This window comes from Cnephaeus nilssonii (genome assembly GCF_951640355.1).
Source record: "Cnephaeus nilssonii genome assembly, chromosome: 4".
NCBI lineage: Eukaryota > Metazoa > Chordata > Mammalia > Chiroptera > Vespertilionidae > Cnephaeus > Cnephaeus nilssonii.
The window spans coordinates 44,543,697-44,571,054 of record NC_137075.1 but is presented as its reverse complement, the minus strand read 5'-3'; the positions used below and the strand labels follow the sequence as shown (position 1 = coordinate 44,571,054).

Below are 27,358 nucleotides of genomic sequence, written 5' to 3'. Positions count from 1 at the left end.
TATGCTCCCTGCGGAAATCGCCTTGCCGGCAGCGGGCTGCTCTCTGCTCTCTTCTCACCGCAGCTGCGTGCTGGCATGTAGGGTGCGGTTATCCGCGCTGGTGAGAAACGCTTTGCCTCTGTCGTGGGTGTTGTATGTGGAGAAGGGCCTGTGCCTGACGTACGACCGAAGGATGTGTTCTGTCAGCATAGAACTCACGTCGTGGGGAAAAAAAAAAAAAAAAAAAAAAAGAACTCACGTCGTGGATACAAGGCAAGCGGAGCGCCTTAGCGCTCACAGGTCCCAAACTCCGAGCCGCCAAACCCCTGAGCAGGCGGAGCCAGGCCGGGGAGGCGGGGCCTCGCTGGGAGCGGAAGCTCAAACCTGGCGGCGGCGGAAGCCTGCTGGTCAAGATGGCGGCGCCCAGGGAGCCCGGGAACGAGTAGGTGGCTGGGCTGGAGAGACGGACTTCAGGGGATCTCGGCGGAGGGCTCTGGTGCAGAGTATTTAGTTCCTCTGTCAGAGCCCGCCCGCGGGCGTCAGGGCTGCACAGGAGCGGCCGCGGCCCATCGGGGTGTGGCGGTCCCGGGCGCGGCCCTGCGTCCCCGGCAGCCAGGCTGAGACTCGGTGATTTCTCTTTGCGGACGCGGGTGGTCCAAGAGCACGCGCGACCGCGCAGCCCTACGGGGCGTTGTGGGGCCCCGCAGTGTACAAATGTCTTGGTGATGTTTACTCTTAAGTATTTTGTTATTTTTTATGCTATCGTAAGTGGAATTGTTAATTTCACTTTCTGATCGTTCTTTGCTAGTATCTAAAAATACAAATTTTATATATATATAAAATTTTTTACAGCCCAAAGTGTTTTACTAATTCAATACTTTTAGTCCGGGCCTGTTTGCTCCAATTTGATAGAGTCCCCGCTCCCTGGTATTTCTCTACCTGGCTCCTGGTGCATTTTCCTTAGTTCCCCTCAGGTTGTAACTGAGACTTTTTGTCATCCACAGGTTAATACAACCTAAGTTACCAGTAAATATTGTTGCTAGGCTGATGATATCAACGAAGGATAAATAGGAAAGGAATGGCAATAAGGCACGAATGAGGAGGAATGAGTTGACATGAATCCAAGGAAAAGGTCTTCTTTGATGCACAATAAAGAGAACCAGGGTTTCAGTTAAAGAGGGCCCATCTTTATTGCTTTTAGGGGTGAATGAGAGGGAGTCCCCACACGGAAGCAGTTGCACTGGGGAGGCAGCTGGAGTGTCAAGATGCTGTCCAGACCAAAGCCAGGGGAGTCGGAGGTGGACCTGCTGCGATTCCAGAGTCAGTTTCTTGCATCTGGTGCAGCCCCAGCAGTACAATTGGTGAAGAATGAAAGTAGGAGAGGTGCCAGTGCTAACCTGGACCAGCCTCGGCTGCAGGATCAGCGGGATGTGGTGATGCTGGACAGTGAGTGGCTGTGTGTGTGAGGCTGAGGGGGAGAGGGTACAACATCAGGGTCTCCTTCCCCTTCCTGTTACGGCTGGATTCTACCCATTATTATTTCATGCACTGCATAGCCTCTGTGGCTGCAAATCCATTTTACATAGGAAGAAACTGAAGCTCAAAGAGGTTAAGATCTTGCCCAAGGTGACACAGCTGGAGCCAGGGCTCCCCAGTAGCTGACTTTCTTTCTTTGGCTTTCCCCTAGCCTTCAGACTCTACCTGGGAAGGTATGAGTATCCTCATATCTGTCTGTTGTTGTTTTTTTCCTCAGATCTCCCAGATTTGCCCCCAGCTTTGGTTCCTGCTCCTCCGAAAAGAGCCAAGCCCAGCCCTGGCCGTCCCCTGGCTGACCATGTGGACCCTGAAGAGAGGCTGAACAGGCATGATCAGCACATCACTGCTGTCTTGACTAAGATTATTGTGCGTCTCACCCTGACTGAGTGGGACAAGGCATCCTGGGGCACAAAGGATATTGGGTGGGGGTGGTGAACCTTATGAGTAAAGGGTGATTTAGAAAGAAGGGACTTTATTCCCCTGCAGTGAGGTGGGGGTCTGGTTTAGGATCACTGTGCCCTAAAAAGCAAGGTGGGTTTATCACTTCATAGAGTGAGATTCTAGTTATACAGAACTGGGGCTACTAGCATAGGCTCCAGCCTGGGGATGTCTCTGTGTCATCACCTCTTTGTCCTCTGTTGCGCAGGAACGAGATACAAGTTCAGTGGCTGTGAATCTGCCTGTGCCCAGTGGTGTCGCATTCCCCCCTGTATTCCATCGCTCACAGGAGAGACAGGTAGACAGGGGTAACCTTAGGTGGTACTTAGGGTACAGTCAAGTGAACTTCCTAGCGCATCTTCTGCAGATTGGGAAACTTAATAATAAGCAATTCTGATGTTAAAGTGGCACCATACTAATTACTTTATATGCATTCTTTTATTTAATCCTCATAATAATGATGTAAGGTAAGTAACATTATCCCCATTTTTTCAAAAGATAAATGACTTGTTCAACACCATATATCCAATAGATAGAAGAGTCGGAAATCCAACCCAATTCTGTCAGACTTCAAGACCTGTACTCCTATAGTGGCCTGCTTTTTCTGAGGACTAGGGATGTGACCGTTGGAGATTAAGCAATTTGCTTTTATCTCTTTGTCCCAGTGACTAGTATGAAGAGGTTGAGAAGAGAATGGGGTAAGGAATATCAGTCTCACCTGAGTTTTCTTTTTGCTCCTTAGAGGAAGCCAGCAACATCTGGTAAGAGAAGCATCTTTGCCCAGGAAATTGCAGCAAGGAGAGGATCTGAAGCCAGCATCCCACCAGTTAGAGAAGTTGTGTCTACCCAGGACCAACCAGAGGGTGAGCTGGGGTTGAAGAGGCATGAGCTTGGCTTTTTTGTAACACAGGATGATAGAGTGATCTTTGGATATACATGTTCCCTGCTTCAAATATGAATTGCATTTGAGCCATTTAAAGAGGAAGCTGTTCTATATCCTCATTTAGAGTATTGAATATGGGTGGCTTAGGTTCACATCTGGGACTTAGGTGCAGGGAGAGAGCAGGCCAAGGACAAGGATAGAAATGGCAAAGACCAAAAAAAAAAAAAAAAAAAAAAATGGCAAAGACTATAAAATAAAGATAGAAGCCAAGATTCCTTTAATAATGCAAATTATTGTGGAAGAGCTGGGGGCATGCCCTTGACATGCAGCCTGAACATCTAAGAACATGGTCAGAAAGTAGGATGTTTCTAAGGGAAATCTTCTCATATAAGTCCAAGGGGAAGAATGAGTAGGAGGTGGAGGTAGGGATCTCTGCTCTGTGCCTAGGAAAGTTCTGGGGCCTCCATCTCTCTCCAGGCCTAATGGGATTGGAGAAGAGGGCCAAAAAGCCCAATTGGTACGAGGCAATGATGAGGCAATGAAACTGATCATACACTTCTTCCAGGTGCTGTGACCTGTGAGTCACTCACACCCAGGGAGCAAGATCACCAGCTTCCATGTGGCAGCCAGAACTTCCAGGGACCCCATCTGATCACAGGAAAGGGGCTCAGGGACCAGGAGGCTGAGCAGGAAGCCCAGACCATCCATGAAGAGAACATAGCAAGACTGCAAGCTATGGCTCCTGAGGAGATCCTGCAGGAACAGCAGAGGTTGCTCGCTCAGCTTGGTATGGATACCTGGCTTTCCTGCCAAGGCTGGGCTAGGAAGGGACTGCTACTTATTGAGGAAAGCTTACTGTGATTGCCAGGCATTATGCTGAGTACTTTACATCATTCTGTCCTCAAACTGTTCCTGTGAGGGAGGTGGTACCAATCTTGTTTACTTATGGAAAAAACAAAAAGAAAAAAACGTGAGGCTCAAAATTTTAAGAAATTGCCCTGGCCGGGTTGCTCAGTTGGTTAGAGTAACGTCCTGATGCACAAGGTCATGGTTTTAATCCCTGGTCAAGGTGCATACAAGAAGCAACCATTGAACGCATAAATGAGTGGAACAACAAATCGATATTTCTCTTTCAAATCAATGAATAAAAAATTTTATAAAGCAGTAAAAACAAAAATTAAAAAAAATTTTTTTTATTGATTTCAGAGAGGAAGGGAGAGGGAGAGAGAGAGAGAAACACCAATGATGAGCCCTAGCTGGTCTGGCTTAGTGGACAGAGCATTGGCCTGTAGACTAAAGGGTCCTGGGTTCAGTTCCGGTCCAGGGCACATGCCTGGATTGTGGGCTCGATCCCCAGTTGGGGGCGTGCAGGAGGCAGCTGATCAATGATTCTCTCTCATCATTGATGTTTCTATCTCTCTTTCCCTCTCCCTCTCTAAAATCAATAAAAATATATTTTAAAAAAAGAGAAGAAAAGAAACATCAATGATGAGAGAGAATCATTGATCAGCTGCCTCCTGCACACCTGCTACTGATGATCGAGCCCGCAACCTGGGCATGTGCCCTTGACTAGAATCAAACCCAGGACCCTTCAGTCCGCAGGCCAGCGCTCTATCCACTGAGTCAAACTGGCTAGGGCCAAAACAATTTTTAAGAAATTCTCCCCCAGATCACATAGCTGGTAAGGAACATGGATGAGATGTAAACCCAGGTCCATGTGGTCTCACAGGCCCTGATCTTAACCACTCTGCTGTGTGTATTGTACTACCTAGTATAACAGCTATTCTCTAGTATGGCTGCAGTACACTCTACTATATGATGCTCTACTATACTATTCCTCCCTCCTAGTTTCTGTGCACCAAGTCAGTCTTACTCCAAACTATATCTAGCCTGGCCTGTGTTGCTCAGTAGTTGAGCATCGACCCATGAACCAGGAGGTCACGGTTCAATTCCTAGTCAGGGTATATGCACAGGTTGTGGACTTGATCCCTGATGTGGGGCGTGTAGGAGGCAGCTGATTGATGATTCTCTCTCATCATTGATGTTTCTTTTCTTAAAATATATTTTTATTGATTTCAGAGAGGAAGGAAGCGGGAGAGATGGAAACATCAATGATGAGAATCATTGATTGGCTGCTTCCTGCACCCCACCCCCACCCCCACTGGGGATTGAGCCCACAACCTGGGCATGTGCCCTGACTGGAATCAAACTATGACCTCCTGGTTCATAGGTCGACATTCAACCACTGAGCCACACTGGCCTCGCTGATCATGGATGTTTTATCTCTCCCTTTCTCTGAAATCAATCAGTAAAACTATATCTAGCACCTATATAGAGCATAGCTTGTATTAGGTGTTTAGTGAATATTTGTGCATAAATAAATTAGCTACAAGTGAGAGAAATTTTCCCCCTAAACGCCTTCATTTTCACCCTTGGAGACATTCATTCATTTATTCCACAGCCACTTTGGGCCTATGACCTGGAGCCAAGCACAGGGATGGGCATAAACATGGGCCAGTGGACGGTGAAGGTGGAGGCAGAAGTGGGCAGGCAGGTCCCAGTGACAGTTATGGGTCATTGAGGCCCCACCAGAGCCCAGGGGCCTCAGTCCAGGGCTGGGAAGTGGCTTGGTCGTGGCACCTATAGGCAGTATTCAGGTTTCAGGTCTAGAGGAGGTTAGGGAAGATCCACCTTCATCCCCTCTTTCCACCCCCTCTCCTCTAGATCCCAGCTTGGTTGCTTTCTTGAGATCTCGCGGCCGTACCCATGAGCAAGCGGAAGAAAAGGCCATCAAGGAGCAGAGGGCAGGAGGACCGTCTGTAGAGGTCACTGGAGAGGAGCCCATTAGGCCAACTTCTGCCAGTGAGCCTAGGCAGGAAGATGAGCTGGAGCCAGGAACCCCAGGTTTGGAGGAGGGGGGCATCTTTCGGGGGAATAAAAGGAGAGGAAAGAATTCCTTCTGTCGGATGAGAAAAGAGAATCGCCTCTGTCCTTGAACATCTAATGTGAATCTTCGTTATTGCCTTGAAATCTGTCTTCCTTTATGGACGTGTATATTCTTTCTGCACATGCTTCCTGTCTTCCTGTCCTGTTACTTCTCCTTTTCCCCCTTCCCTGGTAAAAGGCAGCAATGTGTGATGGCTGAATGGCCCCCTCCCCCGGCAGAGCATCTTCTCCCTGCCTTGGCAATAGCTGCCCCAGCTGTGGTTCCATCCATCCCAGTTTTCTGCCTCTGCTCTCAGAGTTGGGGGAAAGATGGCAGGGCCAGGGTCATGGGAGAAGAGTGATGCAGGTCTTATCAATATGCCAGACCTGAAGCAGAGAGGCCAGTGGGAGCACTCATTTCCCAGGAACTTGATTATTTTATTAGTGATTAACAAAAGAAGAAATTGAATTATGAGAGCCAGGACCTCCTGCCCCTGGATGAGCTCCAGGCCAGCTGAGCAGGTTGGGGTGAGGAAGGAAGAGGTGGTTGGTGTGTGTTTTTGTATCTTGCCTCCCTGAAGCAGTATAGCTACCCCCACTCCTTGTCCCCACTTCTCTGCTCCTGTGGGAGGTTGGTACTAAAGAGTGAAACTATTTTTTCCCTGTTATATGTGGTCCTCCCTTCCTTCTCTGCTCCTTCTCTCTTCTCTTCTTAACTTCTCCTCTTCCCTTTCCCCTCCCAAGGAATCCTTGGGGTAAGTTAGGGGCTAGAGTCCAGGGACTAGGTATGTTCTGCCATATCGGGGCCAGGACATTTGCCCAGTTCCCAGGATGAAGACTGGGACCCCAGTGGCTCAGTGAGCTGAGTCCCTTAGGGAATACTACTCTGCTTCCATCTCCCCAGCTCTGGCACTCCCTGTGGCCCCCCACAAGGAATGGCTGCACATGGACACTGTTGAGCTGGACAAGCTCCATTGGACCCAGGACCTGCCCCCACTCCGGCGGCAGCAGACACAGGAGGTGAGGAGCCCAAGCTGGCCTACAAGGGGAGGATTGGGTGAGAGTGGAACTGCGGCTCTTGTACCCAGAACCCAAGCTCAGGTCCTTTTGTTCCTTGAGCTTGAGAAACATCTCTTCTTGCTCACCTTCCTGGCACCGTAGGCCAGAGGAGCCCATTTCTAATCAGAAGAGTCAGGACCTAAGACCGAAGAGGCCTGGGATTAAAGGTGAGGGTGGGTGTGGGGAAGTTGCTGCTGCCCCAGCCCATAGACCTCTTTTCTCTTCCCATTAGAGGATGCAGGCCCGATTCAGTCTTCAAGGAGAACTACTGGCTCCCGATGTGGACCTACCCACCCACCTGGGACTGCACCACCATGGAGAGGAGGCAGAGGTGATCATGGGGCCCAGGGAGGACTGGGCAGCTTTTAACAACCGTGGAAAAGGACCTCTGGTCAGATGCCTTGGCCCTCCTATTGCAGTTCATGGCCCATTGCATCCATTCAGGTTCTTAGCTCACAGTCTTTCTCCTCATTCTCTCACTTTCCAGTCAGTTGCCAGTTCTCTCACTTCCCCTTGATGCTTCTTAGATAAGAGCCTTGCTCTCTCTTGTCTGCTCAATCACCATGTCTTCCAACTCTCTGCCATGTCATTCCAGTCCACCCCTCTTGAGGCTGCCACGCTGATTCCCTCTGGTCCAGCTCAGGCCATGCCTTGCCTTAGAAAGTTCCCTGGCTCCTTAGCCCCATAAGACAGTCCTTCCATAGTCTGTCCCTGCCCCCTCCTGCCGCACCATACTGTTGCCCTCTCCCCACATACATCCTATGCTTAAGGACCTCCAGGGCTCAGCTCCTGAAGCCTGCTCCAGGGAATGAATGCCTTTACCCTGTGCTCCAGGCCAGGCCATGGAAGCTCTGCCCACCCACTAAAAGCACATCACTTCCCAGTTTTCTCTTCTTTCTCTCCTGTTGCAAATTAAATACTTATTATCTTCCTTCTAATCTGCTTTATGTCCTGGTTATTTGTATGCATATCTTATCTTCTTTACCAGTTTGAGGATCCATTGAGAGAGAGATGTATCTTTGTCTTCCCCGTGACTTCTAACCCAGGGCTTGGCATATAAGGGTTGCTGTGTATTTGTTGGGGGTGCTGCCCTGTATCTTGACTCTTTGACTTCTTGTCCCTGCCCCAGAGAGCGGGGTACTCCCTACAGGAGCTGTTTCACCTGACACGCAGCCAGGTGTCCCAGCAGAGAGCGCTAGCACTGCATGTGTTGGCCCAGATCATCAGCAGGGTGAGTGGACTGCTGGCTTGGTCCTTCCCACCCTCACACCTCACCTCTCAACCTTAAGACTTTCCCACTTCCTGTCCTTTTCACTCTGGCTCACTAGTCCATACACCAGCTGTCTGGGTCAGACTGGGAACGGATGGGCAAGTGAAGGGTTTAGGACAGGATGGGGAATGTCTGGCCCTGCCAAGGCATTAGTGGTGATTTAATTAAATGTTTGACCAAATATAGCAGGCTAATTTTGTTGTTGTTGTTAATCCTCACCCGAGGATATTTTCCCATTGATTTTCAGAGAGAGTGGAAGAGAGGGGGAGAGTCACAGAGAGAAAAACATTGATGTGAGAGAGACACATCAATTGGTTGCCTCCCACACGTGCCCTGACACGGGCAGAGGTCAAGCCTTCAACTGAGGTACAAGGTACATGCCCTTGACCAGAATCTTAACTCGTAACCCTTTAGTCTGCGGGCCAATGCTCTTAACCACAGAGCCAAACCAGCCTAGAGCAAGGCTAATTTTAAGTTGGTAATTTTGTGTGGCCTGCGAATGATGTTATAAATACCCAAATGGCCCATGGTAGAAAAAATGTGTCCCACCCTAGTTTAGGACAAAGTCTCTGTAACTTCCTCCTGCATGCTTTTCTCCTCTTTCTCCCAGGCCCAGGCTGGTGAGTTTGGGGACCGGCTAGTGGGCAGTGTCCTGCGCCTTCTTTTGGATGCTGGTTTCCTTTTCCTGCTACGCTTCTCCCTGGATGATAGAGTGGATGGGGTCATCGCAGCTGCTGTTCGGGCTCTTCGAGCTCTGCTGGTGGCTCCTGGAGATGAGGTACAAGAGGGATAAGAATGGGGCTTTGAGATATCAGGGTCCCTACCGTTCCTGTGGGAGTGCCCTCATTGTGCTCCAGGCAGAGCAGAGGATGGGATAGCAGCATCACCATCTTCTTTTAAAGGCCACAAAGCCTGGAGCCTTACCCTTCTCTCTCTCTCTCTCTCTTTTTTTTTTTTTTGCTTTGTTTTGCTTTGTTTTTTTTTTTGTTTGTTTGTTTTGTTTTGTTTTGTTAGTCTCACTCAAGGATATTTTTCTCATTGAGTTCTAGAGAGAATGGAAGGGGGTGATGAGAGAGAGAGAGAGAGAGAGAGAGAGAGAGAGAAACATTGATGTGAGAGAGACATATCGATTGGTTGCCTCCTGCTCATGCCCCAACCAGGCCAGAATCAAACCTGCAACCCAGGTAAATGCCCTTGATCAGGAATCTAACCCGCCACCCTTCAGTGCATGCGCCGATGCTCTATCCACTGAGTCACAGCAGCCAGGATGCCCTTCTCTTATTTGTTGATGGTTCCACTCTCTATTCCTGGGCCCATTTCATGCTTGACCCCTTCTTCCTACCCCATTCTCTTTCCTCTGGCAGGAACTCCTCGACAGCACCTTCTCCTGGTACCATGGAGCTATGGTGTTCCCGCTGATGCCCACCCAGAAGGACAAGGACGATGAGGATGAAGATGAAGAGCCCTCAGGAGAAAAAGCAAAAAGGAAGAGCCCTGAGGAAGGAAACCAGCCTCCATCTGACCTGGCCCGACATGATGTCATCAAGGTAAAAATGCTGGGACAGCTGCTTCTGTCCCATGACCTCGAGGGCATGCACATGTTAGGCAAGAGGGGTCCTCAAGGCCTGGGGTCCACGTGCTCGCTTCGGCAGCACATATACTAAAAGGCCTGGGGTCCAGCTGCATTTGGCAGATTTATCTCTCTCATCCCCAGGGGCTTCTGGCCACCAATCTGCTGCCTCGGCTGCGCTATGTGCTGGAGGTGACCTGCCCAGGACCTTCCGTGGTCCTTGACATCCTGGCAGTACTCATCCGCCTGGCCCGGCACTCCCTGGAGTCAGCCACAAGGGTGAGAAAACGGAGACAGAATGGAAAGAGAGTCCAGCTGGGCCTGGTCTTGACCCTCAGCCTCCCTACCTCCCTTCCCTCCTGTTCCCCACAGGTCCTGGAGTGCCCTCGGCTGATAGAGACCATAGTTCGAGAGTTCCTGCCCACCAGCTGGTCCCCTGCGGGGGTGGGGCCTACCACCAGTCTACACAACGTACCCTGTGCAGCTGCTATGAAACTTCTTCGTGTCTTAGCCTCAGCTGGTAGAAATATTGCTGCCCGGCTGGTAAGCAGGACACAGGACGGGGGTGGTGGTGGTGGTCCTCAAGACAGTGCCGGGCTAAGGGCTAAGCATGGCCACCGGACTCTGGGTGGCCTGCTCATGCCATCTTTCTCTTTGTCTTGATCCAGTTGCTCAGAAATGCAACAAAAACCACCAGTCAGGAACCTAGTCAGCTGGAGCCTAGTGTATCCTGTAGGCCTACTCTGCTCTCCTGTGAAGGGAGGGCTCCCAGGCCAGAAGAGCCACATACAGATACGCACACATCACCCATAGCCCAGTAGCCCTAGAAAAGGTGCCCAGCGTGTGCTTGCTAAAAGGTGGGAGAGGGGGGCAGGTGAGGCAGTTACAGCCTGGCCCGGAGCTATGGAACCGGAGGGGGCTGGAACAGGGCTAAGTTGAGTCAGTCTCCATAGTGAGGAACCTGAGGTTACCTGAGACGCCCAGCTGACCCTGATCCCCAGACTTCCTGTCCACCCTCAGTTGAGTAGTTTTGATCTCCGGAGCTGCCTGTGCCGCTTTGTAGCTGAGGCTCCTCAGGAGCTGGCCTTGCCCCCAGAGGAAGCTGAGATGCTGAACACGGAGTCCTTCCGCCTGTGGGCTGTAGCAGCCTCCTATGGCCAGGGCTGTGACCTTTACAGGTGAGGAGAGACAAGAGGTAGGCTCCCTGGGAGACCCCCAGTTCTGCCTAACCTGACGAGTCAACCTTGTCCAAGGTTGCAAGCTTGGAGGGAGGCTGAAAATGAGGAAGAGGGATTCTGGGAGTAATGACCAAACGGGAGAGGGGAACCAATTCTGTGCGGTTGTGTAGACCAGATTTCCCCCTGTTGGGGGAAAGCCTTGAAGGGCTGCCTCCTTCCCTTCAGCCCCCAACTTCCCTTCCTTTCCTCTTTTTTTTTTTTTTTAATATATTTTTATTGATTTCAGAGAGGAAGGGAGAGGGAGCGAGAGAGAGAAAGATTAATGATGAGAGAGAATCATTGATCGGCTGCCTCCTACATGCCCCACACAGGGTATTGAGCCTGCAACCTGGGCATGTGCCCTGACTGGGAATCGAACCGTGACCTCCTGGTTCATAGGTTGACATTCAACCACTGAGCCACGCCGGCTGGGCTCCTTCCCCCTTGAAATCTCCCAGGATTACCCAGCCTGAGGTCTTTCCCTTCCGGTCCTCCTTAACTATACTGCAGAGCTCTGGGGCAGGCCTGCCTTGTACTTACGTCTCTCTCTCTCTTCTACACTGAGAGGCAGTCATTGTTCTCCCCAGGGAGCTATACCCAGTGCTGATTCGGGCCCTGCAGGTCATGCCTAAGGAGCTCAGCACTCACCTCTCACAGCCGCTGTCCATGCAGCGGATAGCCGCATTGCTCACTGTCCTCACCCAGCTGACCTTGGCAGCCAGCAGCACTGCCCTGCAACCCAGCAGGTAGGTTACAGCCCTCAGCTGCCACAAGAGGCCTCCTACCAGGAACTCTGGGGCAGGCAGGAGAGTTCCTCCCCAGGGAGAGGGTGGCTAGAGCTTAGAGGGGTGTCCAGGCAGCCAGATCCTCACTGTGGCCCCTTTGGCATTCCTGTAGTGACTCTGCTGAGGCTGGTCTGTCGGCCACCCCTTCCTTGATCACTTGGACACAGGTGTCTGGGCTCCAGCCTCTTGTGGAGCCATGTCTAAGACAGACCTTGAAGTTGCTGCCCAGACCTGAGATGTGGAGAGCTCTGGGCCCGGTGCCCACTGCCTGCTTGCTCTTCCTAGACGCCTACTACCAGACCTGGAGCCAGCAGGTAGGTGCTGCCCGCCTGCCTTCCACCGTGCCCTGGGTGCCCTGCCTCAGTCTTAACACTCCACCCTCTGTCTCTCCTCACCTCTCCACTCCTGCCTCCCATCCCCACATTCTCCTACTTTCTACCCTTTCCTTCCTACCTTTCGTTCTCTTTCCACCTCCGTACTCAGTGGAGCTTCCAAAAGCCATGGTGGGGACCAGAGAACCCTTAGCAGCAGCTCAGCCTCCATGGAGCCCTTATGCTCGCTCAGGACCCCTCTCAGCGGGTGCCAGAGCAACCTCAGGGTCTTCTCTCCCGCCACAAGCGTCAGAAGGCAGAAACCTCCAAACACTGACTCTTGGGCTCTTGGAATTATGGACTTGGCCTGGGTCCACAGGGTCTAGGAGATGGGTGTCCTGGGCTGTCAGCTCAGTGAGCCCCTTGGTCCTCCAGCCAGACTTGTGCCCAGGGGATTGGCTTCAGGACATGGAGCGCCTGTCGGAGGAGCTGCTACTGCCCCTGCTGAGCCAGCCCACTTTGGGGAGCCTGTGGGATTCCCTTGGGTATGTACTGTGTGTGTAGTGGTGGGGGAGGTAGTTGTTCTCCTGTGGGATTCCGGGGTCTGCCTCCCTGGTCCATCCCAGGTGGAAGCCCTCAGCCTGAGGGAAACCTGACTCCTATCAGGCCTCAGCTGGGGACTCAGGAAGGTGGGCACTGGTCTGCACTGGCAAGCCCCTCTCAATTTCTCCGTTCTGCCTCAGGCGCTGCTCTCCTCTCTGCAACCCACAGTCCTGTGCTCCGGTCCCTGAAGCTCTGCCCAGCCTCGTGTCACTGGGCTGCACAGGAGGTTGCCCCCCTTTCAGTCTGGCTGGCTCAGCCTCACCCTTCCCGGTTCTCACTTCCCTCCTCACTCTTTTCAACACGCTGGCCCGGATCCACAAGGGGCTATGTGGCCAGGTGAGCCCTGGGCACCTGGTTAGATTCCAGGCAGGGGGCCAAGATGCCAGGAGTCAGAAAGAAAGTGGGGAGGGCGCCCCTTGGGGAAAGGAGGCCTCTTCTGCCAGCACCCATTTTTCTGAGTTTGGCTGGGGAGAAAGCCGCCACCTGGGGACCCCCAGGAGAGATCAACGTCACCTTCTAGACCTGAACAAGCTTGCTTTTCCTCAGCTGGCTGCTGTATTGGCTGCCCCTGGACTCCAGAGCTACTTCCTCCAATGTGTGGCTCCTATGGCTGCCCCGCTCCTCACACCCTTCTCTGTGTGGGCCCTGCGCCACGAGTACCACCTGCAGTATCTGGCACTCAGCCTGGCTCAGAGAGCAGTAGGTACCCCCAACCCCCTACCCCGCTATCTACTCCCTCTGCCCCACATTATCTGCATTCTGCTTCTGTGTAACCTGTGCTGCTCCTGGCAGGCAATGCAGTTTCTACTTTCCTCCAGATACGCCCTTCAGCTTATATCTTTGCTTATGTCCTCATCCTCACTTCTATTTGCTTTGTCCCCTTTCAACCCTTGAGCCCCCCACCATCTGTCCACAGGCAACATTCCAGCCGGTGCCGGCCACCAATGCTGCCCTCCATCATGGCATGGCCTTGGCTCTGCTGAGCCGGCTGCTGCCCGGAAGCGAGCACCTTGCCCATGAGCTACTGCTGAGCTTTGTATTCCGGCTGGAGTTTCTCCCGTAAGTCCAGAGTTGGTGGCATCAACTCAGCCCTTTGAGATGAGTACTGTGGTTATTGACAGAGCAGCCTTAAATTGGGAGACAGGAGACCTGGGCTTAATTCTCTTTCTTCCATGGATTACCCTTAACCCGTCTGAGCTTCCATTTTCTCATTAGTAAAATGAGTTAGGGATAACCACATTAGAGAATTATGAGACTTCAGTGTGACTGTATGGTATATAAACTAGTATACACATGTAATAGCCAACAGTTCCGAGTACTGACTTTGTGTCTGGTATTCCCTTAAGTATTTGACTATATTTTAAGCATTTTACCCTTACCATGACTATTTTTAAATTATTTTTTAAATTATTTTCAATTACAGTTGACATACAATATTGTATTCGTTTCATGTGTACAACATAGTGATTAAACATTTACACACATTACAAAGTGGTCCCGCCAATAGATTAGCATTTCCATTATCATCGTTTTACCATGAGGAAATGGAGGTACAGAGACGTTCTGTAAACTTGCACCTAGCAGCTGGCCCTAGTGTCCATCCTCCGAACTGCCACACACATGAAAGGGTGTCAGGGGAACTGGGAAGACCTAGGAACCTCTCTGGGAAGCCCTAGGAACCTCTCCAGGGCTTCCCAGAGAGGTTCCTAGGTCTTCCCAGTTCCCCTGACACCCTTTCGCCTTGCCCTCTTTGGGGAGCACGTGGGAGCCTTGCGAGCTCTGGGGCTGCCTCTGACCCAGGTACTTTCTCAGCCCAGCACAGCCTGTCATGGGCATCTACACTGGGCTTTGGGAGCAATGGTGGCAGTGGGGAGCTTGGTGCTGTGGGTCCAGCCCTTATTTTAACTTTTGGGTTCTGTTACAGGGAAAGAACATCAGGGGGTCCAGAGGCAGCCGACTTCTCGGACCAGCTGTCCTTAGGGAGCAGCAGGGACCCTGGGTGTGGGCGAGGGGCTCTGCTCGCTCAGGCCTGCCAGGACCTCCCCAGCATTCGCAGCTGCTACCTGACCCACTGCTCCCTGGCCCGAGCCAGCCTGCTAGCCTCTCAGGCCTTGTACCGAGGGGAGCTACAGCGAGTCCCAGCTCTGCTGCTCCCCTTGCCTGAGGAGCCTCTGCTGCCCACTGACTGGCCTTTCCTGCCCTTGATCCACCTCTACCACCGGGCCTCAGACACCCCCTCAGGACTCCCTCCTGCGGACACTGTGGGCACAGCCGTGCGGGCCCTGCAGTGGGTGCTAGTTCTGGAGAGCTGGCGCCCCCAGGCCCTCTGGGCTGTGCCTCCTGGTGCCCGCCTGGCACGGCTCATGTGTGTGTTCCTGGTAGACAGTGAACTGTTCCGGGAGACCCCAATACAACGTCTGGTGGCAGCCCTTCTGGCCCGGCTCTGCCAGCCTGAAGTCCTGCCAAACCTCAACCTGGATTGCCCACTGCCTGGCCTGGCATCGTTCCCTGACCTCTATGCCAACTTCCTGGAGCATTTTGAGGCTGTCTCTTTTGGGGACCACCTCTTTGGGGCTCTGGTACTCCTTCCCCTGCAGCGTCGGTTCAGCGTCACCTTTCGCCTTGCCCTCTTTGGGGAGCACGTGGGAGCCTTGCGAGCTCTGGGGCTGCCTCTGACCCAGGTACTTTCTCAGCCCAGCACAGCCTGTCATGGGCATCTACACTGGGCTCTGGGAGCAGTGGTGGCAGTGGGGAGCTTGGGGAGCCTCCGGTTCCTTACCTACCTCTTGGGGGCTTTGAGGAGATTAAGAGAATCCATGAAAAGGGTTTAACGTGGTATCTGGCGTGTAGTAGATGTTTGTTCAAGACACAACTTCTTGCTCATGAGGTGCTATGATCTAGATAAGAGATGTCCTAAATTCCCAGGTAGTTCTAAATTATTCAGATTTTAGGTGCTAAGTCAGAGAAAGGAAAGTTGGCTTCCCATAAGGAGAAGGCTTTGTGGAAGAAATGGCAATTGACCTAGCATTGCCCAGGAATATACCTAGTGGAACAGCATGAGCAAAAGCTTAGAAGCAGAGAATAATATGACAGGGCCTGGGAGGAGGGAGAGTCTAGAACAGATTTAAGTTTGGAAACTTGTTGGAAAAAAGCTAATAAAGTCTTAAGAGGGCCTCAAATACCAGCCTAAGGAGTTAAATTTATAAACTGTAAAGAGCTTCTTTTTTTTTAAGATTTTTTTTTTTTTTTTGCACTGTGTAATTCTTTTATTTTCTGCATATTAGTGCTTTACCAACACTACAACCATTAAGAACACAATTCCAGGTACTTTTACTTTTTAGTTTGGGGCAATCAGTCTACAGACTCATTTACTTATATTAGACAAGATTAACCTCATTCAAAACTTACTATAGTTTATAAATTCACATAAATACAGAAATTGATGCAATTTAAACAAAAACTTCAGGATCTCAAGATTTTGTTTTTAAATTTTCATTATAACATTCTGATGAACTTAAAATAGAAATATTTTAGTATATAAATATATTTCACATGTATATAAAATATGAATGTATATTTTACATAAAAACTACATTTTTTAATTAAAAAGAACATTATTACCTTAATGTGGTTTTTTAAAATATATTTTATTGATTTTTTACAGAGAGGAAGGGAGAGGGATAGAGAGTTAGAAACATCGATCAGCTGCCTCCTGCACACCCCCCATTGGGGATGTGTCTGCAACCAAGGTACATGCCCTTGACCGGAATTGAACCTGGGACCCTTCAGTCCGTAGGCCGACGCTCTACCCACTGAGCCAAACTGGTCAGGGTTTAATGTTATTTTTTAAAAATAATTCTTTAATATATATTTTTATTGATTTCAGAGAGGAAAGGAGAGGGAGAAAGCAATAGAAACGTCAGTGATGAGAGAATCATTGATTGCTGCCTCCTACACATCTCACACTGGCGATTGAGCCCACAACCTGGACATGTGCCCTGACCGGGAATCGAACAGTGATCTCCTGGTTCATAGGTCGACGCTCAACCACTGAGCCACGCCAGCTGGGCACCTAAATGTTCTTAATGTTCATAATCCCACTGTTCAGTGGTAACTATTTTTATTTTCATTTTGATTTATCTTTTTCTAGTCTTATTTATATGCATATATATTTTTATAAAATTGGGATCACTGCATGTTTTCTTATGATTACATAATAAGTATTTTCCATATCATAAGTATTCTAAGAAATCAACATTTGTTGTTGTTATATAATAATTCATTGTGTACCCCACTTTATTTTATCGGAACCCATTAACGTTGTTTCTGATTTTTGCTATTTTAAGTAACTTTATGATAAAGACTATGACAGCTTTATCTCTCTCTCATAATCATTTCTGCACAGAATTAAGAATCAGTTTATTTTTTTTTTTAAGAGAGGAAGGGAGAAAGAGAAAAACATCTATTGGTTGCCTCCCACACGCACCTCAACTGGGAATCAAATCTGCAACCTGGATATGTGCCCTGACTGGAAATCAAACCCACCACCTTTTAGTGTATGGGACGTCACTCCAACCCATCCACACCAGCCAGGGCAAGAATAATTTTTTAGAAAGAGAATTGCTGGTCCAAAGAGCATGAATTTTTGAAAGGTTTAATGAGAGCCCTGGCCAGTGTGGCTCAGTTGGTTGGGCATGGTCCTGTGCACAGAATGGTTGCCCTTTCGATTCCTGGTCAGGGCACATGCCCGGTGGCAGACTGGATCCCCAGTAGGGGGTGTGCAAGAGGCCGCTCATCAGTGTTACACTTTCATTGATGTTTCTCTCCCTCTCCCTCTCTAAAAATCAATAAAAATAATGAATTTTTAAACGTTTTAATGAGAGATTTTTTTTCAATCCTCACCAATGGATATGTTTTTATTGATTTGAGTGAGAGAAAGGGAGAGAGAGAAATAGCGATTGGTTTCCTCCCAAATCGAACCAGCAACTCTTCAGTGTACAAGATGTCACTCCAACAGAGTCACACCAGCCAGGGCTGAAAGGTTTGGTAATATAATTGAGCGGTTGGACATGACATTTTAAAAGTTGTTTTGGTTTGTTTTTGTTTTAAAATATATTTTTATTTATTTCAGAGAGAAAGGAAGAGAGAGATAGAAACATCAATGATGAGAGAATCATTGATTGGCTGTCTCTTGCATACCCTCTACTGGGGATTCAGCCCACAACCTGGACATGTGCCATGACTGGGAATCGAAATGGGACCTGGTTCTTAGGTTGACACTCAACCACTGAGCCACACCAGCAGGCTGAAAGTTTTGTGTGTGTTTTTAATATACTTTTATTGATTTCAGAGAGGAAGGGAGAGGGAAAGAGACAGAAACATCAGTGATGATAGAGAACCACCGATCAGCTGCCTCCTGCATGCCCCACATTGGGGACCAAGCCCACAATCTGGGCATGTGCCCTGACCAGGAATCGAACCCTGACCTCCTGGTTCATAGGTTGATGCTCAACCACTGAGCCACGCCAGCCGGGCTGAAAGTTTTAATTTTATGTAGATTAAACAGGTAGTAGCAATACACAACTGCTTCTGTTTCCCAGTTTTCCTGGCTTTCCAGCCTTTTAGTCTGTAACCTTATCCTTGTGATAGAGAGGCAAATATGTCTGTCTAGGACAGTGGTTCTCAACCTTTCTAATGCCGCGACCCTTTAATACAGTTCCTCATGTTGTGGTGACCCCAACCATAAAATTATTTTCGTTGCTACTTCATAACTGTAATTTTGCTACTGTTAATGAACTGTAATGTAAATATTTGTGTTTTCCGATGGTCTTAGGCTCTCCAGCAGCGGTTCTCAACCTGTGGGTCGCGGCATTAGAAAGGTTGAGAACCACTGGTCTAGGACCTGACCTCTGCCCTCATGATTTGATTCATGTGAACCATTCACCCTGTTGTCCAGTGGTAACATATTTCCACCCTCACCCTCAGCATATTTCATCTCCCCTGTCACAGTTGCCTGTGTCCCTGGAATGCTACACAGGGCCTCCTGAAGACAACCTGGCCCTCCTTCAGCTCTACTTCCGGGCCCTGGTTACTGGTGCACTCCGTCCACACTGGTGCCCGGTGCTCTATGCCGTGACTGTGGCTCATGTCAACAGCTTCATCTTCTCCCAGGATCCAAAGAGCTCAGTAAGTTACATCCCCATCTCCAGAGGGAGGAAGGGAGCCTGCAATTGCATTGCCTTTGGGCCAGCTGGAGAGGAGGTGAGGGCCAGGAGGGCCAGCGACGGGGACCAGTCCTTGGCCCAGTGCTACTTCTCCCTGTTCTACCTCTAGGATGAGGTTAAGGCTGCCCGCAGGAGCATGCTGCAGAAAACGTGGCTGCTGGCAGATGAGGTAGGGTGGGGCATATCCCGGAGGGAGGGAGAATGAAGGGTCTTTGGGGACCGAGGTCTCAACAGGATCTCACTACCCACTTCATAACGTTCCTTCCCTCTTTGCAGGGTCTCCGGCAGCACCTCCTCCACTATAAGCTTCCTAACCCTACCCTCCCAGAGGGCTTTGAGCTATATCCCCAGTTGCCCACTCTACGTCAGCAGTACCTCCAGAGACTGACCTTAGGGATGACCCAAAATGGCGTATCAGAGACCTAGCATAGCTGCCACAGATGAAGAGATGGATACATTCTCCTGGAGTTCACCAACAGATGCCTGGCCAGACAAGAGGGCTTTGTATCCTAAGGAAGGGCAGGAGACGAAGGAGCAGAAGGCTTGCCTTCCTGGGATTAGGCTGTATGAGGTTTTGGGAGCAGGGTGAGCCCTACCATTACATCCTAATATCTGGAGCTCAGGATCTGGGGCTTCTAAGGATCAGTGCTGGGAGTGAAGGGTGATTAGCTATTCACCCCTTGTTGGGGACAAGACAAACTAAATAAAACTCTCCCTCTCCTCCCGCTGACCCAGCCTAGAGTAGATGTACGTTTTAATTATGTACTGAAATAAACAAAATTTTTTCTCCTGGGATTCTGATTTGGACTGATTTGAGATATGTTAGTTCAGAATTGGTATCAAGGGTTGGGTTATCCTAAGAGAGAAGTGTGAGAGACGGGAGGAATGAGTGGAAGGTGACAACTGAGTCCACATGTGGAGACAACAAAAATGCAGTTCTGGAGTGCAGCCAGGCCAGGGCAGTGTTCTTGGGATTGTGGGCACTCTGGAAGGACTCACAGTGTCCTTGAAGTACAGGTATCCTTAATGAAGCATCTTGTCTGTGGTCCCCTACTTCCATATCCTGAGATATGAAGAGGCCAAAAGACTATTGCAGTAGTTTTCTGTTTGGGCTGTTATAACGATACCATAGACTGGGTGGCTTATAAACAAATTTATTTCTCCCAGTTCTGGAGGCTGGAAAGTCCAACATCAAGGTGCTGGCAGATTTAGTGTCTGGTGAGGGCCTGCATCCTGCCCATGGACAGCTCTCACATGGCAGAAGGGACACAGGGGGTCTCTTGTAAGGGCACTAATCCCATCCTACCCAACAAGGGTGGGATCCTAATCACTTTCCAATGGCCCCACCTCCACATACCCTCATATTGAAGTTTAGATTTCAACATAGGAATTTGGTGGGGTTACACCATTCACTCTTTACACTGTTCTACAAGCACCCCTTCTGTTATGGACTTTATTGGTGGTAGGCAAAGCTGAGAAGGAGTGGGTCAAAAAAACAAACTGGTTCCTTGGTTCATCTCTTTCTTTTGAGAGAGTTTCTAACACAAGCTGTCATTTGTTATGTGGAATAACTTATAGTTGTATTTACAGGTGATCAGAATGAGTATGTTGTGCCCTGTCAGTAGGTAGAACCCACTCCCCATAAATGGAGTTGCTGAACACAGTATTATAACAATATGTTTTACTAAGCAACCACTTTATCTGCAGTAATTCCTAAGCTTACCATATGACAAAAATCACCTGGAGAATGTGTTAAAACAGATTGTTGGGCCTTACACCAGTGTTTCTGATTCAGTAGGTCTAGGGCAGTGGTCGGCAAACTCATTAGTCAACAGAGCCAAATATCAACAGTACAACGATTGAAATTTCTTTTGAGAGCCAAATTTTTTAAACTTAAACTTCTTCTAACGCCACTTCTTCAAAATAGACTCGCCCAGACCATGGTATTTTGTGGAAGAGCCACACTCAAGGGGCCAAAGAGCCGCATGTGGCTGGAGAGCCGGGTCTAGGGTGACATTTGCATTTCTAACAAGTTCCCAGGTGATGCTAATGCTGCTGTCCAGGCTCCATCCCCCTTGAGAACCATTGGCTTACAGAGACCTTACAAAGGATATTCTGTGACCTCGTAGTGGAATATCTACAGTTAAAGAGGGCATAGGCACCAGAGCTTTTACAAAATCACTGTCGTATCTACACCTAGCAGTATACACTCATAGAATTGTACCAAGTACCTAACTACTATAGCTTCATTTTCCAGTGTTTTATATTAAATATATGCTTCAGCCTATAAAATTAGTACTTGGTACAAAAGAGTGAGGAAGATACAAAACTGTCTGAAGGCTGAATGGCCCTCACTGTTGTAGGATGCCTTGTGATTTGCTGAGCAGTTTTCCTTCCTCTGACTTTTATAGATGGTGGGGAAACTGCCTCAGGACAGGTGTGACTACACCATCACCCATTGGCCAGAGAAGCTAGTACAGTACTAGCACTCATATCTGATGTCAGGATTCGGGCTTTCACACCATCACACTAAAGTTTTGCACAGAGTTAACACAGGTAATGGAATTGTATGAGGTGAACCGGAGATCCTTGTTTCTGAGGGTGTTGTGAGGTACAGTCTTACAGTCACAAGTAATGGCAAGTGTTGATGCTTTACTTGGGGCAGTTTAAGGAGCACTTCTGCCCTAACCGGTTTGGCTCAGTGGATAGAGCGTCAGCCTGCAAAATATCTACAGTTAAAGAGGGCATAGGCACCAGAGCTTTTACAAAATCACTGTTGTATCTACACCTATCTACTTCTCCGGTTCACCTCATACAATTCCATTACCTGTGTTAACTCTGTGCAAAACTTTAGTGTGATGGTGTGAAAGCCCGAATCCTGACATCAGATATGAGTGCTAGTACTGTACTAGCTTCTCTGGCCAATGGGTGATGGTGTAGTCACACCTGTCCTGAGGCAATTTCCCCACCATCTATAAAAGTCAGAGGAAGGAAAACTGCTCAGCAAATCACAAGGCATCCTACAACGGTGAGGGCCATTCAGCCTTCAGACAGTTTTGTATCTTCCTCACTCTTTTGCACCAAGTACTAATTTTATAGGCTGAAGCATATATTTAATATAAAACACTGGAAAATGAAGCTATAGTAGTTAGGTACTTGGTACAATTCTATGTGTGTATACTGCTAGGTGTAGATACAACAGTGATTTTGTAAAAGCTCTGGTGCCTATGCCCAGAGGTCCCAGGTCCGATTGCGGTCAAGGGCACGTGCCTGCGTTTCGGGCTTAATCCCCAGTGGGGGATGTGCAGGAGGCAGCCGATCAATGATTATCTCTCGTCATTGATGTTTCTCTTTCCCTCTCCCTCTCTGAAATCAATAAAGATATATTTTTAAAAAAATGTACTTCCCGTATGTTATCACAGTGGCCACTACCAATGAAGTGTGCACACACACCCCACTGCTCCTGACTTGAGAGGCCTAGAAGCCCCCTATGGGGTGCCTGGGGTGTGGTTCTCCACTTTTTCAAGATCCTGTTTCAAAAGGGTGGGGACACTTTCGACCTTACATGATAGCCACCCCATTCCCTGGGACAACCAGTGGCTGGAGAGTTAGAGCCTTTGTGTGTGGGGCTTTTCAAGGTTCTTCCACCTTGGGGACCTCTCTGACTACCCATGGTGTGAGTTGGGGGTGGCCAGGTCAGCTTTAGGACCAGGTAGTGACTAGCCAGTGGCTGGACACTCCTATAAGCACAGCTGGAGCTGTTACTAAGTCACTGTTGTATCTACATCTAGCCCTATACACTGTGGTTGGGTCTGAGCCAGCAACCCTAAATGCATGGGGGAAGAGGTGATGGCTGCTCCTGCCCCCTGCTGCTATGGCTCTCAGCTGCGGGTAAGTGCTTTCTGGCAGTCAGGGAACTGTCTGGCCAGAGGCATTTTCCTAGGTTGGGGATGGTAGACTCCACAGACTTGTTCCCAATGGTTCCTTCAGAGGCCTCAAACCCTTATGGACCCTAGCCGGTTTGGCTCAGTGGGTTGAGCATTGGCCTGTGGACTGAAGGGTCCTGGGTTTGATTCCTGTCAGGGGCACATGGCCGGGTTGCGGGTTCAATCCCCAGTAGGGAGTGTGCAAGCGGCAGCCAATCAATGATTCTCTCTCATCATTGATGTTCCTATCTCTCTCTCTCTCCTTCTCCCTTCCTCTCTGAAATCAATAAAAATATGTTTAAAAAGGTAAAAGGGGACATTCATTACTTTAAAAAACACACACAAAAAAACCCTTGTGGGCCGGGAGTGCGGTGCATGCATGAATCCTAGGGTCCGGATCACTCAGCTTGGGAAGGAGGTACAGGTCCTGGGGTCGCAGGACCGAGCTGAGTGCGACTCCCAAGTCACTCACTAGGAGGGGCTCAAGGGGAGAAACGTGCAGAGGTACCAGTGGGCACCCGCAGGGCGGTGGCCACCAAAGTTGGGTTGGCTGGCTTCCAGGCTGTACATTGGCTGGTGGGGTGAAGAGCGTGGCCTCGAGGGGCAAGGCTGGCTATTGAGAAGTGTTTTTATTGTTTTAATCCTCACCCAAGGATATTTCTTGCACTGATTTTTAGAGTGGAAGCGGGGGAGAGAGAGGGAAAGAAAGAGAGAGAGCAGGATATAAATATAGACGCCTACCACTCGCGCCCCAACGGGGGCGGGGATCGAACCTGCATTGCCTTGACAGGGAATCGAACCCGCGACCCTTTGGTCAGTGGGCGGGCGCTCTAACCACTAAACCACCGGCCAGGGCGAGAAGTTTCTCTCCATCTCCTGTCCTCCATTAACATTCTGCCCTTTCTCCCAACCTCGCTGTCTCCCTGTCACCTTTCAGGAGCCATTCTCTCCTCCAGCTCCTAGTCCCAGGCTCCATTGTTGCCATCCTCACCCCCCACCCCCCACCCCCCCCTCCAAGCCCCCAGGACACGAACTTCAGCGACACCGCTGGCCTAGCGGCTTGGAGCCAGCCCCTCCGCCATTCCCTCGGGTGAGCTGCGGGCTCCTTCCTCCTCTCCATCCCCCCTGGAGCGGCAGGTGCTCTGTGGCCCTTCCCTCCCTCCCTGCTCCCAGGCACCGAGGGCCTTGGCAGTTCTCCACCTGCGGGGCCAGCGGACAGCCAGCGCGGCCGCAGACACAGCGCGGGCAGCAGCAGAGGTGGCGGCGCCGGGCCGGGCGGGACCGGGAGCTGCGGGGAAGGCCTAGAGGTGGGTGGGAACCTGTGCGTCTGAGGGTTACCCTGGGCGGGGGGGGGGGGGGGGGGCACGTGCGCGCCACATTGCCTCTTAGGGGTTCTGCAGCGACGGGGCCCCGCGACCTGGACTGCCCCTCATCCGGCGGAACTCGGGGCCGGGTGGCCGCGGCCACCAGTGACCCACCCCCAGAGCCTGTTCCCGCCCAGCAGAGGCCCACAGGCAGCGGCGGGGCCGGGCGCACAATCTAACTGCACCGTGTGTCAGCCCGGGTCCCCTCTCTTCCGAACCCGCCGGGCCTCTAAGCCCCGCGGATAGGAACTCTGCAGCCGTCTCTGTCACCGCCCTCTGCTCCGGGCGGCGGCCCCAGGACCCACGCGAGGGCCGGGGACTCCGCGCCCTCTGTCCGCGGGGCCGAGGCGCCAAGAACTAGCCGTCCCGGTGCGTGGCGTCCCCCTCGGCCGTGTCTCCCGTGTCTCCCGTGGTGGCGGGAGCAGCTTCACGTCCTCGAGGGCCGGCAGGGAGAGGACGCCTGTCCCGGAGCTGGCGGGGCCGCTGGGAACGGGCGGCTCCGGAGCCAGGGCGCGGGCTGGGTCTTGGGAGGGAGGGAGCGCTCCTCCGGGTTCAGGCTTCGGCGCCGGCGCCCGCCCGGGAGCCCGGAGAGCCGCCCGTCCGCCTCGGAGTCTCGGCCGCTGAGGAGCTCGCGGGGCAGAGGGGACCGAAGGCGTCCGGGGTCTGGGCGCTGGGCGGGCGGCGGCGGCGGAGCGGGGACACCACCTACGTCTTGGGGTCCGTGCCAGCTCCCGGCGGCGCTGCCGCCCCAGCGCTCAGCGTGGGCACCCAAGCCCTTTCCCGAGGGCGCACACTTGAGCTCTCCGTAGCGCCCTGGGGTTCCAGAGCCCCTTTCCTTACCCCAGCCCGGGGGCGGGGGGCGGGGGGCGCCTCGCCCAGCGCCGGGTCCGCCCCTGAACGCGCCGTCGGCCGGAGCTGCGCGCAGGCGAGTTGCAGCCGCCGCTGCTGGCGGCCCGCGGAGGCGGCGGGACCGAGGCTGGATTCCGGCCGCCCCCGAGAAACCGGAGAGCCGCTCCACGGAGCCCGGGGCAGCGGGGGAGGAGGGCGGCCGGTGGGGGCTGGGCCGCCGACCTTGTGTCTCTCCGCAGGCGAAGGGGCGGCGGGACGGGGCGGGCCTCCGCTCCCAGGCCCGGCGCTCACGGCGGGAGCGGGCAGGGGGCGGCCAGCGCTGCGCAGAGGCCTGGGCTTCGCTCGTCTGGGCCGCAGCCGGCCGCTGGGAGTGGGGGGCGGCGGCTACCGGGGTAGGTACACCCTTGGGTCCTTGCTGACACCCTGGGTCGCGTGTCCTCAGCAAACTGGGGGGCTCCTCAGGACTAGCAGGATTTCCTCATGGCGGTGCACCTGGGGCCAGAGGCCATGTGGGAGTTGTGGGGAAGGCACCCAGAATCTGCAGGAACGGCCTCTCTTCACCATGGGGCTAAGAGGTAGCAAGTCTAGGGACACCGAGGTCCCCTCCAGTTTTGTGGAGCCTAAAGCGTGGTTTCTCTCCCTCTCTCCCTGCTGGTGATGGGATATGTGTCCCACCAGCCCGCCACACCTACTAAGATCCTTCTCCCAGCGCTCCAGGTCCCTCTAAAGACCCTGTCCATGTGTGCCAAACCCTCATGGGCAAAGGCACCCTCTGCCCAACCCAGGGCCAGCCGTCACCTCTGGCCATGCAGGACCTGCTCCAGCTGGCCCGGACATAGCCCAGGGCTGCCACCACCTGGAGGCAAATCTTCCTCTGGGGCATCCACTTGGCTGGCAGGTCAGGAGTCACACTGGTTCATGGGAGCACTTAGCCCAACTGCCCCCCCCCCCCCCAAGAAAGAGACCTTCCACATAACTTGTATGAAAGTAGATCAGAGCAAGAGACTCTGAGTCCTGGCAGTCCTCCCAGCTCTGCAGGGACATTGCTGCCAGGAACTGTCTGCTGAGCTGCAGTGGGCCCAGCTGAGTGGCCAAGATGGGGGACTTCTGGATGGCTAGAGATATCTACAAGTGTGGGGCCTGGGCAGGTGGGGAAGGCTGCTGCTTCAAGGGAGTTTCCCAGCACCCCCTGTGATTTGAATAACTCATCACTCCCCTCCTCCCTCCAACAGAGGCAGTTATTACCTAAAGGGTTGCCAGGCTCTGCGGCCAGTCAAGTAGATGCCCCAGAGGCCTTCCTGGAGGGCATCTTCACATCCAAGATAGACTCTTGGTGATACCACACCCTCCCCTCCCCTGCCTTGGGCCACCTCATGTGAGGGAAAGGGAGGCTGTGCCAGATGGGCTTCATTAGGTTCCCCCACTCATGATGCAGATCTTTTGGGGTACTGCTCTGGGAGATCTTCTCACTGGGCTATATGCCCTGCCCTGGGCACCAACCAGGAGGTGTAAGACTTCATGGCCAGAGTTGGACTGATGGCCAGCCCCTCCCAGGGGCATCTGTCTACGGCCTCTGAGGAGGTCCTTCACAGCCGTGGTTGAGCACAAACTCCTACTTCTCCCCAGGTATCCTATCATGACCCAGTGTTGGCAGCACCAGCTTGAACTCCACCCTAGTTTTGCCAGCATCTTCGAGCATTTTCCATACTGGACTCAGGTGTGTCCGTGACCTGCCCTGACCATCCTGTCTTGGGGGTCAGGAGGGAGGCCATAAAACAACACTGGCCCACTGCTCCCTTGCCCTGATGTGCTGAATTCACCTCTGCCACTGGAGCTAGGGCCCAGGAAGAGAAAGGGCTGCTGGGCTGGGGAGCAGGTCTTTGGAGGGTCTAAGATCCCCATAGGCCCAGGAACTGAGTCTGAAGAACTTCAAGAGCTGGGAAGGGAGCTGGCTGCCCTCTGGCCTCAAGCCCCCCAATTCCAGAGGACTCCAACCTTGGAACCCTTGGAATCCCATCTATAGCTGCTGGGCCCCCAGGGTCCCTGAGAGTGAGGACATAGGCATTGGTGCTAGCAGTGGCTCCTCCCTGCACTCCTCCCCAGGCTTCTAGGTGGCTTGTTATTCCAGTAGCCGCTCCCCCCACCTCCACCCAGTTTGTACTGCATGCTTGGGCCTGTCTCAAGGTTGGCCTGCACCACTGGACTTTCCATCCTGGAAACCAGACCCAGGCCTCCTGGGGAAGAGCCTAGCCACTCCCAAACTTTGAACTTTGGGACTAGAGCAGAGGCCAACCCGCTTTCCCCGATGTGGGTGGCCAGTTGAAATTGCCTCCTGCAGGAAGCCTTTGCTGGACTGCCCTCCCCCTATGAGTACCCTTCATCTGGGCAGTGCACAGCCCTACAGATAGCTCCAATAAAG

General features: G+C 51.8%; 1 protein-coding gene and 1 pseudogene across 5 annotated transcripts in view; both read left to right on the top strand.

The window, feature by feature from the left end:
* Positions 1-27,358, top strand: part of LOC307097903 (ribosomal RNA processing protein 36 homolog) — a 415,062-nt pseudogene that overhangs the window by 111,432 nt on the left and 276,272 nt on the right. The window lies entirely within an intron of this gene.
* On the top strand, positions 372-19,588 carry RPAP1 (RNA polymerase II associated protein 1). 4 transcript variants are annotated; one of them, XM_079768235.1, is made up of 25 exons: positions 372-421; positions 1,181-1,425; positions 1,733-1,881; positions 2,162-2,251; positions 2,696-2,816; positions 3,402-3,623; positions 5,561-5,740; positions 6,666-6,781; positions 7,053-7,151; positions 7,950-8,051; positions 8,701-8,868; positions 9,455-9,637; positions 9,805-9,939; positions 10,033-10,203; positions 10,681-10,838; positions 11,465-11,623; positions 11,775-11,976; positions 12,409-12,518; positions 12,717-12,912; positions 13,123-13,275; positions 13,493-13,635; positions 14,501-15,257; positions 18,586-18,762; positions 18,910-18,969; positions 19,077-19,588. In XM_079768235.1, the coding sequence occupies exons 2-25, from the start codon at positions 1,245-1,247 to the stop codon at positions 19,224-19,226; spliced, it is 4,182 nt and encodes a 1,393-aa protein (XP_079624361.1). In that variant the 5' UTR covers positions 372-421; positions 1,181-1,244; the 3' UTR covers positions 19,227-19,588. The 4 variants fall into 4 exon arrangements, with proteins under 4 accessions (XP_079624361.1, XP_079624358.1, XP_079624360.1 ...); XM_079768232.1 differs by having other exon boundaries at positions 9,455-9,726; positions 9,771-9,939; XM_079768234.1 differs by having other exon boundaries at positions 380-606; positions 9,455-9,726; positions 9,771-9,939.